The following is a 17,725-nucleotide window of genomic DNA, read 5'->3' on the forward strand; positions in this document are numbered from 1 at the left end:
GAAACTTACATCTTGTGTTTACTATATTTTAATATTTGTTCTGTGTGCTTTAAATGTATTTAATAGAAATACATGTTCATATGCATATTTTATATAATGTGTGTGATGATATATTTTAGCTATATTCTTACCCTCCACAAGGTAAGAAAGAATGTTGTTGTTGTTGTTGTTATTATTATTATTATTATTTCCATCCTTCCTTTTTCGCAGCATGGCAATTGAGAAGGCTCACAACGTATAAGTATATACTCTAGTCTAAAGCACCATAGAATCTTACGTGCACCTCAATTTTCAAAACCCTGAAACTAAAAATAAGTATTTGCTGGTGAATGCAATACACAGTAGCAAAAAGTACACTCTTGGCAATTTGGCCAAAAAATGTGCGCATTACAGTGACTTGAGTTCATCTATGCTGTAGAATGATTCCACTGTAACTGCCCTGGCTTAATGCTATGGGGTGATGGGAGGTGTGATTTGGGATCATGGGGGCTGTCAAAGAATACTGATGTCTCACCAAACTACAAATACCAAGATAGCATTGAGCCATGGCAATTAAATTAGAGATGATGTTCCTCAAATAGGAACTCCAGGTGCAGTTCCTGAAGTAGCTTCCCCTTTTGCTTTGGCTCAGCATTAAGATTACTACATTGTGCAAATCTAATGCGCACTCTAATTTTGGGAAGGCAATTTAGCCAAAGAAATGCTAAATACAGTAGATTTTTAAACATCTAAAAACAAAGACATTAATAGAACTTTTTAATAAAGCAAATAAACTAATCTCTCAAAACACGAATTTTTTGCTTACATTGTGGTATCTCTGTTTATAAAAGCAAATAGAAATATCCATGAAGCAAAAATGTAATGTTTATTTGTGCTCCTTGTATAAGATTGCTATCCTTAAGTGTTTAACCTCTTGGCTGTGAAACATAATGCTAACTACCAAAAGCTCTTCAGTTCGCTTCTCTTATGTCTTCTTTAGATCCAAGAAGAGAAGGAGAAACAGGATGAATTGTTGGGCACAAGCAAGGCCACCAAAGGGAAAGGCGGGAAGGTGAAGGTAAAGAAGCAGTTACAGGAAGTCATGCCCTCTCCAGTGGGCAGAAGGGTTATTCCCCGAGTGACCGAAGACATGAAAGCAGGCGCAGAGAAGAAATTAAAAAGAAAAATCAAGGTAATATAGTAAACATACCCTATCTCTCTCTCGCCATTTGTGTGTGTTTGTGGGCATTTTTAATGTGTAACATGAATACTAATTTCATTTTTATTCCTTTGATCATTTATCCACTGTGAGGTGACTGCTTCTCTTTTTTGTTTTATTGTAGACTGAAAAAAATGAGCTTGATGGGAAACAAAAAGAAGATTCTCTGGAATGTGATAAGGAGCCAAAGAGTCTTAAACAGAGGTTGACAAAGAAATGTAAAACAGAGCCAGGTAAGATCTGCTCATAAGGCTCCCTTTTGGGAAGGAGGAGTCTTTTTGTGTAAGGTAAAGGTTTTCCCCTGACATTAAGACTAGTCGTATCCAACTCTGGGGGCTGGTGCTCATCTCCATTTCTAAGCCGAAGAGCTGTCATTGTCCGTAGACGCCTCCAAGGTCATGTAGCCAGCATGACTGCATGGAGTGCCGTTGTTTAGCCTACTTTTATTTAAAAAAAAAAAAACTATCATAGATATGTCAACGTGTGCCTTTGTCCCAAAAAGCGGGCCATCCATATTCTATATCCAAGCCGCCCTGAGTTTTTCACTTGTTTCTCTAGAACACATTGTCCATGATCTTCCAATTTATCAGGTGAATTTACTTATTTCCAGATGCCAAGAAACAATCTGTACTGCCTTTCAAACCAGTGAAAAAAGCAATGACAAGAAACCCCTGGTCTGATTCAGAATCTGATGGCAATGATTTTGATGTCAGCGGAATCGTGGAGGCTGCACCTCATGCAAACTTGTCACACCGCCAAACTACAGGTAGCTTTATGAAGAATCTTTACTTTGTAGTGTAGTTTTAAGTCATTCTGATACATTAAAATAACTTGTTTAAAATGAACACGGAGACTTTGCAAAGGAAGTTGAGTTGATCATTTTCAGTGTCCACTGCAAGTGCAATCCTACATACAATTCCCTGGGAATCAACCCCATTGGACTCATTTCAACCACTGCATAGATATTGTTGAATAACAGCCTTTTTGGGGTGGGGGGTTCAATTTGCCTTTTTTTCAGCAAAAGCAACATATTCATTGGATTCAGATTCAGACTCCTTCCTCAGTCACACAAGTGGGAAACTCCAGGATCAGGAAGAAATGATGGAGGATGCTGCACTTGGTGAAAATGCAGAGGTTCCCAACCCCAAGTTGAAGACTGTTTCTAAGTGAGTGTGAGAAGTATGCAAAATATGTCAGTTTGGAAAGACATCAACAGAAAGATCACAAACATTGTGAGGATTATACAAAATTGGCAGAAGGTATTAATCTTAAGGTTTGCACAAAATTTAGAAAAATTGGTATTGCAGATCAGAAGCATCTCCATCTCTTTCCTTCCTTCCTCTTATTTATTTGTGAGGTCAGATTTCTTTTTCTCATCTAGCCCCATACTATGCACAGATTCTCCATAGTCTTGAAAAAATGTTCTCTGCCATCCCATTTCATTATTCTTTTGAAAATACAGTTTAAAAGTTTGTCTTCTGCTGTAAATTCTAGTCATCCTTCAAAAGGAATTACATACTTTTTCTGTTTGGATTTAAGGATATTCATCCCAGTGTATACTTATCCTAATTTTCTAGCAATAAGGATGACAGCATTGTCTCCTTCAATTTTCCTTAGTAAAAGATATTTCTTTTATTGAAATGTTCTACAAACTTGCAGTGTTTAGTTCCAATATTACATGGAATTTCTATACAAAATAGAACAAGCCCATGAAAATAAGAAAATGTTTATAATTCAGAATATTGGTTCTATATTCTAGGAAAGCAAAGGAATCAAAAGGAAAAGAAGAATCTAAGCCGTCAGAAGTACAGAGTGCTGCCACAAGTAAGTATATCAGATAGTTTAGTAGCATTCCAGTTTCATTTGTCAAAACCAGACTCTGATCCCTCCCTCGCTAATTTTTTTTTGACACCAGTTGATGTGTCCAAATATTCAAGCAGGATCAGGATATGTGTGAAGTTGGATCAGTGCTGTCATAAAGGTATCACACTGTTCCTCCTTCTGCTCCTCTCCTGGCAATGCGAGAAATATTTTCCTAGCAACTCTACAGATTAAAAACATTTGCCTTACCTACCCTCCATCTCCAGCACTCCTGTGTAGTTTTCCCACACAAGAAGAGCAGAAATGAAAGACCATGCACTACAAAGTGTCTGGGTGTTTTTTTCTTTGTTATTGTTTTTGATGAAGTGGAAGCATGGTAGGACAGGATCCTGCCAAACCACTGTCTTGCTGGATTTCTACAGTGGCTCCAGTGAGTGCTAGTCACTGTCAACACTAATGAGAGATAGCACAACTTTCCCAAAAAACATAGCCAAAAAATCTATTGTGCAGACAAAAGAACTGTCAGTGTGATTCACTTTATTTATGCCTGTGGTAGTTTGGCGTTGCATTGTTTCCTTACTTTGGGAGTTCATTCTGTAAACGAGAAGATTCCTGATGCCTCAAGGGGTATTTTGTTAGAGGATCTGACAGTTCTACTTTCTGCTATATAAGGATTCCTATGAATAGTCTTGGGCAGGCAGGAACAATTCAGCTCTTGAGGGCCACATTGGGTTGAGAAAAACAAAAGAGAAACACCACTATAATAACACAGAACAGCATTTTATGACCATTTCAGTAGCTATTTTGTGTAATGTGTCTGCTAGATTTTAATCTTGTTGGTAAAAGTTCTTGCTCCTTAGTTATATTTGGTTTTCTGATTAATAATAATAATAATAATAATAATAATTTTCTTTCTTACCTGTCTCTCCTTGAGGCGGGGCACAATATAGTTAAAACACATAATCATAAAACATTATGTATGATATTAAAGTGCATTTCTGTGAAATACATACATTAAAATTCAGAGGACATGAATTTCAAAAGCATTGTTTTAAACAGACTACTACATATTGTGGCAACCCATGGTTATTTTAAAAAGATTTTAAACTTTTAACAGCCTTAACTGTTTTTCATTTTAACCCATTCTTCCCACTCTCCTTCCCTTTCTTCTCCTGATTGATAAGCCTTTATCAATTATTATTATTTTTCTTTATAGCATATCTTTCTGTATGCCATCACATGTGGGTGGGCTCTTCTTTCTGCACATGTAGCACATTCCTTTGCGTCCTCTTTCCTGTTTTCTATGCAATTGCTGTTTCTCCATCGTGGTCTCTGAAATGCACTATGCGTCTGCATAGTCAGAATCTTCTAGAAAGCTCTTAGATACAATATGGGCTCCCCATAGAGTAGGAGGGAGCTCCAGCCCCAGTGGGAGGGGCTACTGCCTCAGTTCTTTTTTATCCACCATTGTTGCAGCAGCTTGGAAATCTCTTGCCCTTTAGACTAGTTTACATCATCATTATATACTAGGTCTGGTTTTGACTATTTTTCTCCTTTGGCTACATCTGAGTTTTATCTCAGTTGGAGTCAGAGTCAGAAAACCATTAGAAGACAACAAATAACAAAGCAAAGCACACAAAGAAAGGTTCCTAGCTGCAGGCAGTGGCAGAAAAAAGGAACGGAAGTGCTCAGCCCTGCCCACTGCTACTTATACTACATGGGGAGGGTGAGCAGGGCTACCTCCAAAATGTTTCATTCTAGAGATCTAGAAGGTTCCATACTGTACTGCGCATGCACGGACAAAACCCATATGTGCAAATTTTACAGAAATAACATGGTTATAGGTAAGCAACCAGTTCTTCCCCTGAGCTGACATTGATATTCTTATGAGAAAAGAGTTGAAGGGAGGAAGGTACTCCAACAGCTGGCTAGCTAAATTAGGCCGGAAAAAGCTAACATTGTTTCATAACATGCGTCTGAATCCAGGGAGAAAAGCCCCAAAACAACACAATTTTGTGTGTGTGTGTGTAAATGATTTTTATTCAGATATACAAACAAACAAAATAGTTGTAAAATACATCATCACAAAATAAAAACTACCATAAACATACATTATATCCAAATTATTAACATTCCATACAACCTTTACACATTCAAAGCAAACATCTACTAAACTAATCTATAAGGCTTCTGCTCATTGCCTGTTAATTTTAACTTCTTATTTCTTGCTCGCTTTCTACCTTCATTATTTCTACCTTTCCACTTTTAATAACATTCCTCTATACCAGAAAACGAACGGTTGAAGATTGTCCCCATCTTTGCTGTATAAAAGTAATCAATATGCCCCAGTTTTACTTAAGGATTTCTCCTTAATCAACATTTTTGATTTGTTCATCTCCATTAATTCACATATTTTCATCAGCCAATCTTCTTGCGTCGATATATCTGATTCTTTCCATCTCTGGGCATAGATGCTTCTTGCTATTGTAATCCTATATAATAGTAATCTTCCATGTTTCTTTTCTAATTGGTCACCTAACACCCCCAACAAATAACTAAGCCAAACAGTTAAGGTTTCATTGTAATGGTAACCTTTACAATATTTTCTAGGAGTCCAATGTTTCTAGCCCTTTTTACAAGACCACAACATATGATAAAATAGACTTTAGTTTTTGCATTGTATCTTTATTTTAATTGCATCTGTGCATTGTTCTTTAAAGTCAATTTGCTGGAGTCTTCTCTGGATGAAAAAGCCAAACCAGCCACAAGTCTTAATGTGGCATCTAAACCACCCCTTAAAAGGAAAGGTCCAGCCAAGAAAGCATCAAATGCAGCTGAAGGTAAGCCTTTTGTCAATACTTATATGTTCAGGAACAAATATTAACTGCTATTACTGTTTAAAGCAGGGGTCCCCAAACTTTTTAAGCAGAGGGCCGGTCCACAATCCTTCAGACTGTTGAGGGGCCAAATTATAATTTGAAAAAAAAAACCTGAACAAATTCCTATGCATACTGCACATGTCTTATTTGTAGTGCAACAACAACAACAACGAAAGAACAATACAATATTTAAAAATGAAAACAATTTTAATCAACATAAACCTATTAGGATTTCAATGGAAAGTGTGGGCCTGCTACTGGCCAATGAGATAGTCAAGTTAATTAGGATTGTTGTTGTTGTGTGACTTCAAGTCATGTCAGACTTTGGCCGAGCCTAAGTCTAAAATTAATTATTTATTTACTGCATTTATTTACTACATTTATATCTCACCCTTCTCAGAGCAGCTGTATGTACATACAATATATTATATTATTAGCATAACATAATATTAGCATTATATATTACTACAGTAGAGTCTCACTTATCCAACATAAAAGGGTCGGCAGAATGATGGATAAGTGAATATGTTGGATAATAAGGAAGCATTAAGGAAAAGCCTATTGAACATCAAATTAGGTTAAGATTTTACAAATTATGCACCAAAACATCATGTTCTACAACAAATTTGACAGAAAAAGTAGTTCATTACGCAGTAATGCTATGTAGTAATTACTGTATTTACGAATTTAGCACCAAAATATCACGATGTATTGAAAACATGGACTACAAAAATGCGTTGGATAATCCAGAACGTTGGATTAGCGAGTTTTGGATAAGTGAGACTCTACTGTATATTGAACTATATATACTGTTATATAATATGTAATATATAACATATAATTAATATTATTGTATGATATTACTATTAGTATTATATTGTATAACATAAGATTATTATCAATATTATATGTATATACAATATATTATATTATAAAACTGAGGGCGGGGGCCAGGTAAATGACCTTGGAGGGCCGCATCCGGCCCCCGGGCCTTAGTTTGGGGACCCCTGGTTTAAAGTATGACAATAGAATAGACCTTGAAATGTGGTGGAATCTTCTCTGGAGGTTTTTAAGGCCGGGTGGCCACCTGTCAGGAGTATTTTGTTTGCTTTTGTGGATTACAAGATGGCCCTTGTAATTTCTTACAATTCTGATTCTGTGAAAACAAAGGACTAAATGTTGATGTGTGGGATGGTTGATGAGGGTGTAGAGCAGATCTTTCCAAACTGTGTGTCGTAACATATTAGTGTGTTGGCTGCAGTGTGAAGATGTGTTGTGCAAAGATCTTGGAGATGTATGTTTTTATCTTACAAATCATATATTTGAAATTTATATAGATGAAAGGTTTTAATAAGATATGTTATGTCCCCGTACACTTTGTTGTTACAATTTTTGCGTATGCCCCTATCTCTTATAAGAGAATGAATTAACATCTACTCTGCTAGTAAAACTGAATTACTGTGTCGCAAAATGATATCTCACCAATATGAAATGTTTGGAAAGCTTTAGAGTTGGGGATGAGAGAAGTAACATTTGATTAGCAGCTGGTTGGCTTAGTTATGTTCAAGAATCCACATTTTGGCTGGCTTTGCTAACCTAATCAAAAGTTGTTCCCAGTGGTCCCACCGTCACTTCCCAAGGAGAAAAAAAATCAGATATGTGGTGGAAAAAAGCATATGCTGCTCCAGAGACATATATTCTCCACTCAGTCAAAGGGGAGGCAGAATAAGAAGTGTTGCACTCCTGAGTGTTGTCACCCATAGCTGCTCCATATGCCTTCTGCCTTTGTACCATGCAGATCTCAAAGCACCTTTAACTTCTGTATGTCCCCTGGGCAACGTCCTTGCAGACGGCCAATTCTCTCACACCAGAAGCAACTTGCAGTTTCTCAAATTGCCCCTGATACGAAAAAAATAATGAAATCTGCACAAAGGAATGCTTTTATCCAACAATGTTTATTTGCTGCTGCTTCATGTGCAGTACTGTGCTATGTCCTGTTAGTTGTGTTGCATTTTGCTCTGCTGTAACTTGCTTGATTTGATCATCCTCAGAGTGTGTTTTGAAGCAGGAGCATGGAAACGTGGCAGCTTCTTGGCAGAAAAAGAAAACAAATATTTGAAAGACTGACATAAGGAAAAGGGATCAAACTTGTTTTCTGCTACCCTGGAGACTAGAGCGCCTTCACACAGCTGAATAAAATCCCACATTATCTGCTTTGAACTGGAATATATAGCATTGTGGACTCAGATAACCCAGTTCAAAGCAGATATTGTGGGATCTTCTGCCTTACTATTCCGGAAGATAGGGCTGTGTGGAAGGGACTCAAAGCAGTGGGTTTGAATTACAGGAAAGGAGATTCCACATGAAAATTAGGAATAACTTCCTGACTGTGAGAGCTGTTCAATAGTAGAATTCTCTTCCTCCGAGTGTTGGTAAAAGCTTCTTCTTTGGAGCTTTTAAGCAAAATCTGAATGGCCATCTGTCAAGGCTGCTTCAATTGTGTTCTTCCTGCATAGAAGTGGCTTGTACTGGATGGCCTGTGTGGTCTCTTCTGACACAATGATTCTGACGTGTCACTGCAAGAATCTAATTGCTTCTTTTGTTCATAGACAACCAGCTTTCTATTATGGATGCCTTCTCAAAGAAAAAAGTGACGGCAAAAACCAGCAAGACAGCTGTTAAGAGTTCAGATTCTGGTACAGATGGAGCAGCCTCCAAAAACCCTGTGCCTGCCAAGAAAAAGAAACCTGTCAAAAGGAGGCCCTTCTCCGATTCTGAGGATTCAGATTCTGACTTTGGCCAACTAGTTAAAAAGACAACAGCAGCCAAGGTTTGTTTGCCATGACTTGAGTTCTCTCACGTATAGAGAACATAGTTGAATGTTCTCCCAGCGTAATTATGTTTAAGGGGCAATTCTTCAGGCTTTTTTTGCTGGTGAATGTCATTCCACTATTTGATCCTTTTGCTTGGCCTTTGCTACACCTTTTCTGCAGAAAGAAATGTAGGTATTGGGATCATATGGGTCTCTGAGGAAAGGGCTTGTTTTCATACGTTGGGAGATTCCATGATTTGAGGGCAAACATTTGAAAAATGCTATTTTTAATTTTTAAAGTTGGGGGAATTAGTTAGCGAGGGTAAGGTATGGGATCTCTATATATTTTGGTGGTTCTAATATCCACAGAGTATTTAACAACCCATCTTTTTCCTTTGCAGAAGTCCAAGATGATGGATGATTCCTTTTCAGTGGACTCAGATATCGACTCACCAGTTGCACCCCGTGAAAGAGGGGGCCGGTCCAGAAAGCCTATCCAGTATCTTGAGGAATCAGATGATGAGATACTCTGAGTTGAACAGATGCAAAGCTTATTTGCATCTCAATCTATCTCATTAGAAAATGTGATTTGTCTGTTTTAAAAGGCCAAAAAGTGGGTTCCAAATGTTTTCAATTGCCTTTTTGATCGCATGAAATTTTAACATTGTTATGTCAGTCTTTGTAAATATTTTTGGTGTTTGTTACTAACCCTGTTCAATTCCTGTTTCTTGCATTTACTTAATAAATGGTTTTCTATTGTAAGAATGAATGAATGAATGGTTTATTGTACTAGCCATAGGCCATGACATCAGTAATGTACAACCTTTATAAGCACTTTCCAATATAAACATTAAAACTTGTTTAAAAATTTAAAACTAGCTCTTTAAAATTATGATAGCAGTAACATAACAATGACTGTCTGATTTGTATCATCCCAAACCATCACCATTTCCATTTCTGTCCTCAAGTCTGGATTTTGCTACTTTAGCTCTGATCTTTTGGGCTGCAATTGCAAATGTGGCAACCTTTAGTGTTATATTTTTTGAATAATCTGCTAGCAAGTCACAGATCACAGCAGATTGTTGCCATGCTGCCCTTTCTTCCAAGAGTGTTCCCAGGAGATTTTTCCTAGGATCCCTATACAAGGGGCAATGTAGCAGATAGTGTGTTAGATCTTCTTTTTCCCCCGTGCCACAAAGAATGTGCTTAGAAATCCTTGCCTCTGAATTTGTTGGTTCTTTATGCTGAAAAAAAAGCCGTCAGCCATCACAAAAAAAAAACCAACACACCCATAGCTGATTTCCTGAAGAACCTATGGTAGGCAGAATGAGAGCCCAAGGCTTGCTGCCACATGCATTCGAAACATCACATCTCTAAAGGAAGTGGTAAGCAAGAAATGAATATGGCCATACAGCCCAAAAGACTCACAGCAACCCAAGAAACGAAATACACTGGCAATTCAAAAATATTATTAGTGGGTTGGACTAGATGGCCCATGTGGTCTCTTTTAATACTATGATTCTACATGTCAAACTCAAGGCGCATGGGCCAAATCGAACTCACCAGTGTCATTTTATGTGGCCCTCCAGATGCTGGACTATCTGTATTCCTCATTAGACATGACAGCTGTGAGAGTTGTGATACAGTAACACCTAGAAGGCTGACATTTGTTTTGTTCAGTCAGGATAGTGGGGTTTGAATTTAGATACAAGACTTGTGGATATGATGTCTGACATTAAAATGTCCTTTAACCTCTCTCCAACCTCAGAGCTACATGTTACAATTCCCACTATCCCCAGTGTGCATGGCAGATCATTGAAAATGATGGGAGCTGTCATTCAATAATATCTGGGGACCCAAATTGGGTAAAATTAAAAGGCACTGATCATTATGTGAAAAATTATAGTTGGCTTTCTGTATCCAAAGATTTTCCATTCTTGAATTCAACAGCCCTCTGAAGGTAACCACATAAGGCTAATAATGTGGCCAGTGATGAAAATGAGTTTGACTACTGTTCTAGAAACCCTTTCTGTCTGAATTCAGCTCAAAATAGCTCCTGCCCCTCCACTTGCCACTGCATTGTCTCAGCATATGATATGCCAGGTGGTGTCACCTCTTTTCATGTTTGTTCCCTACTTCTGTCCCAACAAAGGCCTCTGTTGGAACCCCTCTAATTTGCTTCCTTTGCAACTTGGATGATGTGTTTCCCTGCAGCTCCAGAAAGCAATGCAGAACATGATGGGAGAGGTTACAGTGGGGAGGCCTTTTTATCTCTCTCCTTCCATCTCTTGTTCCTCTCAGTATGAGGGTTCCCTTCATCAGGCCTTCCTGACCCCCCAAGGTCTGGTCCTGCTGCCAACCATTATATAGAGGAGGAAGTGGACTATTTCACATGCATCATGGAGATATGATAGCCTTTTTCACACATAATAGGACACAACAACGGATGAAAGAGAAGTGGGGATGGCATGGTGAGATCTGTTTTGAGGAGTCTTCTCTGAATGCCTCCGATAATTATGAAAGAGGGAAGGGAAGCAGAGATGGTAAGGAAAAAGCAAATTTTATTGTAATTTGGAATCCAGTACCACACCTGTCTGCTTCACTCTCGCCTTCCCCTTTATTCTCCCTTCAATATGCCCGCGTGGCCTGCCCCAAGGCACCGTCTCATCGCTTCCCTTGCTCAGAATATTATCTTGTATCTGGCTCGGAAACAGTAAAGCTTCCAAATTTGCAAAAAGATTTTCCTTTCCATCTTTGCTGCTTGTGGGATCTAAACAGCAAGCCTTTCCTGGGTGGGGAAAGAAGATAAGTGATTGCATTGGACTTCCCTTATGTTGGCTGAGGGGATTTCCAATAGTTTTGGACAATTGTGTCCCAGACAGAACTTTACAGAAAAGTGCATTGGAGGTAAGATAATAAAATACACACTTTTATCAGTGGTTCCAGTCCTAGTGCCTACTCACGCTATATAGTTAACATACTGCTATGATTCCACTTCCATGGAATTCAGCTTCCATAACCATTTCCTATGGGATCCTTGGAAGTTATGGATTAGGGAGCAGTTTGTAGAATTCATGGCCAAGAGCTCTAATATTTCAAGCTATAAATCTGGATGCAGCCAGGGCAGTTAAAGTGAAATCAAGACTAACTATAGTATTGTTAATGAAAATAAGAATGAGTCATCAGTATGCTTATCTGTTTCAGTGACAATAGCTGTATGATCTGTATTACTTTGCTGAGGTCTGTCTATTTGTTATGCTTTTTTTTTTTCCGTGTCAGGAGCAACCGGAGTTGCTTCTGGAGTGATAGAATTGGCCGTCTGCAAGGACGTTGCCCAGGGGACGCCCGGATGTGTTGATTTTTACCATCCTTGTGGGAGGCTTCTCTCATGTCCCTGTATGGAGCTGGAGCTGATAGAGGGAGCTCATCCGTGCTTTCCCAAGGTGGGATTCGAACCTGGCAGCCTGGCAGCAACCCAGCCTTCAAGTCACAAGGCTTTTATCCCCTAGGCCACTGGAGGCTCCTTTTATGTTATTTTATTCTTGTACCCTGCCTCTATCTCCCTGCAGGGACTCAGGGCGGCTTACAAATGCAAAAGAGTATACATACAAAAACATCAAATACTGAAAACGCACAAATGAAAAATTAAAACATACGATTAAAAATCAAACCATTAATAAGACAAAGTTAAAACACATCAATAAAACATAAGGATGGGCTGATCAAAGTGCAGTAAGTGAGACTTGTAAACATGGAGGAAGTTAAAAGTGCTATAGGAGAACTCAAAAGTGAGTTGAACCCTGAGGTTATATAGAGAAATTACCCATGAGGATGCAACCGATCAAGGATAACCATTTGTATAAGAATTCAACATTCAAGAGGGTGATACTTATTCAAAAGCCTGTGTGAACAGCCAAGTTTTCAGGCTTTTCCTAAACCCTTCCAAAGTGGCAGCTAGAAATGCTGCAATTACAATATATTGTACACAGAGTCACCAACCAGAAGTTATGCCAGAGCCTGAGAACATTCTCAAGCAATAAACAATCTCTGGCTACTGTCTCTGCTGGTTACATAGACCTCAGATACGGATTACCATGTATGCAGTAAATATTGCTTATGCACACTCTGTCACTGTATAGCTCTGAAGTTCTATAAATTATTAATGCTTGGAATAAACATTGTCAGCACTGAGAGTAGATTGGATTGAGAGCTCTTCTGGATTTTAGTAGGATCCTTTGGCCAAATTTATTGTTTGTTGCCTGTTTGCCTTCCTACTCAGTTTCAGGGCCAATAATAATAATAACAATAATAATAACAATAATCCTTACTTATACCCCGCCACCATCTCCCTGAAGGGACTCGAGGCAGCTCCAAGGTGCCACACATAAAATCCTATCTTCATGCCCCACTTGGGAGGATACAATCGAGCAGATATTTCAGTTCCTACCCAATAGTATGAATAAACAATGCTGAATGATGATTTTTCAAGCCCTTTAAAAATGGAATGCACCCCAGGATACAAGTACACCAGAAACAGAACACAAATGTGTATTAATTTAGCTGATAAATGACACAACATATTGTGTAAGTAAACTGCTGAGCTGCTGAACTTGCTGACTGAAAGGTCAGCGTTCGAATCTTGGGAGCGGGGTTAGCAATTTGAAAACATGCAAATGTGAGTAGATCAATAGGTACCTCTCCAGCAGGAAAATAATGGCATTCCATGCAGTCATGCTGGCCACATGACCTTGGAGGCATCTATAGACAACGCTAGCTCTTCAGCTTAGAAATGGAGATGAGCACCACCTCCCAAAGTTGAACACTACAGGGGAAAACCTTTACCTTTACTAATTAAACACATTGCAAAGCCCGGGTCCACCTCGGTTTTGATTATTTTAAATCTTTAGATCTTATCCATGTTTATTTTTGGCAGAAGCATTCAATTTAGAATAAAACGAGTTTTCAAAACCATTATACTTTATGGAAAGCAGATTCTGTCAGTTCCTAAAATCCTGACAGTAGGAGTGTGAGCAGTAACAAATCAAAGAAAATGTGATGTAAGCTCATGGTTTGGGAAGTAGTATGCTTCACATATGGAAACATCTTTAGATTATTGGCTATAAATTTGAGTCAGACAGAGATATCGTGGAATATTATGTTCCACGATGTCTACCAGATGCATATTGTACCTTCAATGATGAGTACAATGCATAAAAATTCTACTTTTAAGTACTAGAACTGTCAGGAAACAAAATATTTTTACCATATGTGGCAGCCGATTTACACATTAGCAGGAAAAATTGAAAGAAGAAAAGCACGGGAGTGATGTTATATGCACACCATGCTGAGCAACTAGTAACAGTTCTTTAAAAGTGTATCTGGCATCTTACATTTAGAGTGTCTTTGCAGATGTTGGACTAAAATTCACATAAACCATAGACATTATAAAGATATTAAGAGGATGATGGAAGTTTCAACATAACATCTTGAGAAGATCCATGCATGCACACTTACACATGCGCGCACACACAAATTGTAACAAGGATGGTTGCAATAATATAAATAGAGCAGTTGGAAATCACATGTCATTCTGGATGTGGTTGGATTGCTGTGCCCATCATCCCTCATCATGGAGTCTTTGCAGTCCAATAACATCTGGAAAGCCACATGATTTCTGCCTTCAAATTGACTGAATTATGGCAGGCCTATACAGCCTGTGGCCTTCCAAGTGTTTTGGACTTCAGCTTCCAGAATTCCTGACCACTGGACAAGATGACTAGGGCTTTTAGCATTTGGAGTCCCACACATCAGGTAGGCCACAGGTTATGCAGGACTGATTTATGGTGACCTTATGAATGAGAGCTCTCCAAATCACGGTATCATCAGCCCTGCTCAGGTCTTGCAGGCCAGTTGTTTCCCTGCCCTGTTTTTCTACTGAGTCGTATCTGTTGCATTGGATCATACATCGGACACTTCCCAAGTATCTAGGACTGTGTGATGTATCAGCGAATAATGCGTGCAGATCCCAGTAAGGTGGCTTTCTGCAGCTGGCAGGTGGTAATTTATATTATATTATTATTATTATTATTATCAACACAACGACGTTGTATGGCACAGCAAACAAGATAGATATGCTGGATTTCGTTTCGCAAAACCACAAGTCGAACACTTCCCAAGTGTCTAGGACTGTGTGATGTATTTTCTGATGATGTGTGCAGATCCCAGTAGGGTGGCCTTTTGCAGTTGGCAGATGGTGATTTTGTCAATGTCTATTGTTTCCAAATGCCGGCTGAGATCTTTTGGCACAGCACCCAGTGTGCCCATCACCACCGGGACCACCTGTACTGGTTTCTGCCAGAGTCTTTGAAGTTCAATCTTGAGGTCCTGATAGCGGCTGAGTTTTTCCTGTTGTTTTTCATCTATGCGACTGTCACCTGGGATGGCAACATCAATGATCCAAACCTTGTTCTTTTCCACAACTGTGATGTCTGGTGTGTTGTGTTCCAGAACTTTGTCAGTCTGGATTCGGAAGTCCCACAGTATCTTTGCATGTTCATTTTCCAATACTTTTGCAGGTTTGTGATCCCACCAGTTCTTTGCTGCTGGGAGGTGGTACTTGAGGCATAAGTTCCAATGAATCATTTGGGCCACATAATTGTGCCTCTGTTTGTAGTCTGTCTGTGCGATTTTCTTACAGCAGCTGAGGATATGATCAATGGTTTCGTCGGTTTCCTTGCACAGTCTGCATTTTGGGTCATCAGCTGATTTTTCAATCTTGGCCTTAATTGCATTTGTTCTGATGGCTTGCTCCTGGGCTGCAAGGATCAGGCCTTCTGTCTCCTTCTTCAGGGTCCCATTCGTGAGCCATAGCCAGGTCTTCTCCTTATCAGCTTTTCCTTCAATTTTGTCAAGGAACTTTCCATGCAGTGTTTTGTTGTGCCAGCTGTCAGCTCTAGTTTGTAGTGCGGTTTTCTTGTACTGGTTTTTTGTCTGCTGTGTTTTGAGGAGTTTCTGATTTTTGACTTCAATCAAAGCAGGTTATTATTATTATTATTATTATTATTATTATTATTATTATTATTATTATTTGCTGCTGCTGCTGCTGCTGCTGCTGCGTGTTACAATCAGCAGCAATTTTTTTGTGGTTTCAGGGTTTTGAAAATTGAATTGCATGTTAGGTTCAATGGCGCATTAGACTCGAGTAAATACAGTATGTTGGTAGTAGGCAGGAGCAGGGATACCACCTCCCCTTTTCAATGGCTGGATAAAAACAGGATGTATGACTTCAGTGTGTAGTGTATACCTTATACCGCACAGACTCTCCTGGTTTCAGTGTGTATAAATATTTCACCTTTGCAAAAGCATGTGTTCTGCCTGGGAGGCCGTCAGCCAGACCTGTTGGGGTGGCCCCTTCCCCTCCACCCAGCGTTGATCGCCCAAATGACATTCCAGGGCCCTGTATCAGTGAGACCAAAGTGTTTATTGGAAAGCAGTCAAGAGTCCAAAGAGCTGTCAGATTTTCCACTCGGGTGGGGATGGACTGGGCTAGCTCTGAACAGACTCATCCAACACTTCAGCCTTCCTGGCCATGTGCTATTTAAAGACTTGCCAGGCACTATCCCCCCCCCCTCCAAAAAAACCCCCACATAAATATGTCTATCCTATTTGAATACAGCAGAGAAATCACAGCACTGAACTTAATGGTAATGGATGTTCGGTATAAGAATGTGAAGAAAATTATCTTGGTTCCCACGGTGGTGGGGAAGCTTGGGGGAAGATTATTGATAAGCACAATATCATAAATTAATCAGGCAAAGCTGCCATCCTTAGGTTTGTCTCAACAATTGTATTCCCATTTGATCTGTTGTTGAATAATGAGTCAACATATAGGTAGTAAAGGTAAAGATTTCCCCCTGACATTAAGTCTAGTCATGTCCGACTCTGGGGGTTGGTGCTCATCTCCATTTCTAAGCCGAAGAGCCGGCGTTGTCCATAAACACCTCCAAGGCCATGTGGCCAGCATGACTGCCTGGAGCGCCATTACCTTCCTGTCAGAGTGGTACCTATTGATCTATTCACATTTACATGTTTTCAAACTGCTAGATTGGAAGAAGTTGGGGCTAACAGCGGGAGCTCACTCCGCTCCCCGAATTTGAACCGCCGACCTTTTGGTCAGCAAGTTCAGCAGCTCAGCGGTTTAGCCCACTGGGGGCTCCCAACATATAGGTACATCTAATGAATTCAATGGGCCAATTTTAGTCAGAATTAGAAGGGAATTAAAACGCCTTTATTTTGTCCTTGGTATCCATTGAGATGTGGTTCAAGGACTCCCTGTGGATACCAGAATCCATGACCACTCAAGTCCCATTATATACAAAGGTCGTAGTAATGTGATTGACAAATGGACAGCCCTTGGATTATGATTTGAATTTGCACGACATTAATTGATGTTTTAATAATCGATGTTTTTAATTGTATTTGTTTATTTTTGGACTTACAGGTTGTATGTTGGAGTTACACTTTAAAAAATGTTCCTGTTCCAACTTACAAATAAATTCAACTTAAGAACAAACCTACAGAACCTATCTTGTTAGTAACTTGGGGATTGCGTGTATCCCATAGCATTGAGCCACAGCAGTTCAAGTGGTGTCAAACTGCCTTAATTCTACAATGCAGATGCACAGCACTGTCAGCCATATGCAAAAGTTGTAAGTGCAACTGCTGGGCATCCTTGAAGAAAAATTCACAGGAAATATGGACAAGACACCATGGCGAGCTGACAGCCACACAAAACCCCCAGTAACTTTCTCAAAATGTTCCCTAATGCCAAATATTTGTGTCACAAGAATTTCACTCTGCTGCCCATGTGATAATAGAAGGGTTTTGCATGCCAAGTGATACCATAGAGTTATATGACAAAGTGTATCAATTTTACAGTGCAGATGCATCCTCTCCTAGAATTACAAGGGTTTTACTATAGGCCAGTGGTTCTCAATCTCTGGGTCCTCGGGTGTT

The 17,725-nt window shown here is 39.3% G+C and overlaps 1 protein-coding gene across 1 annotated transcript in view; it reads left to right on the top strand.

Annotated features, from left to right (window-relative positions):
• Window positions 1–9,479, top strand: part of top2a (DNA topoisomerase II alpha) — a 38,079-nt gene extending 28,600 nt beyond the window's left edge. Inside the window, exons 28-35 of the mRNA XM_003222458.3 lie at window positions 980–1,171; window positions 1,323–1,431; window positions 1,809–1,964; window positions 2,217–2,364; window positions 2,958–3,022; window positions 5,740–5,859; window positions 8,508–8,728; window positions 9,112–9,479. Of these exons, the coding sequence (XP_003222506.3) occupies window positions 980–1,171; window positions 1,323–1,431; window positions 1,809–1,964; window positions 2,217–2,364; window positions 2,958–3,022; window positions 5,740–5,859; window positions 8,508–8,728; window positions 9,112–9,243 (1,143 nt within the window). The 3' untranslated portion in view covers window positions 9,244–9,479. The remainder of the gene's footprint in view (window positions 1–979; window positions 1,172–1,322; window positions 1,432–1,808; window positions 1,965–2,216; window positions 2,365–2,957; window positions 3,023–5,739; window positions 5,860–8,507; window positions 8,729–9,111) is intronic.
• The last annotated feature ends 8,246 nt before the right edge of the window (window positions 9,480–17,725 follow it).

The sequence above is a fragment of the Anolis carolinensis genome, chromosome 6 (genome assembly GCF_035594765.1).
Source record: "Anolis carolinensis isolate JA03-04 chromosome 6, rAnoCar3.1.pri, whole genome shotgun sequence".
Taxonomy (NCBI): domain Eukaryota; kingdom Metazoa; phylum Chordata; class Lepidosauria; order Squamata; family Dactyloidae; genus Anolis; species Anolis carolinensis.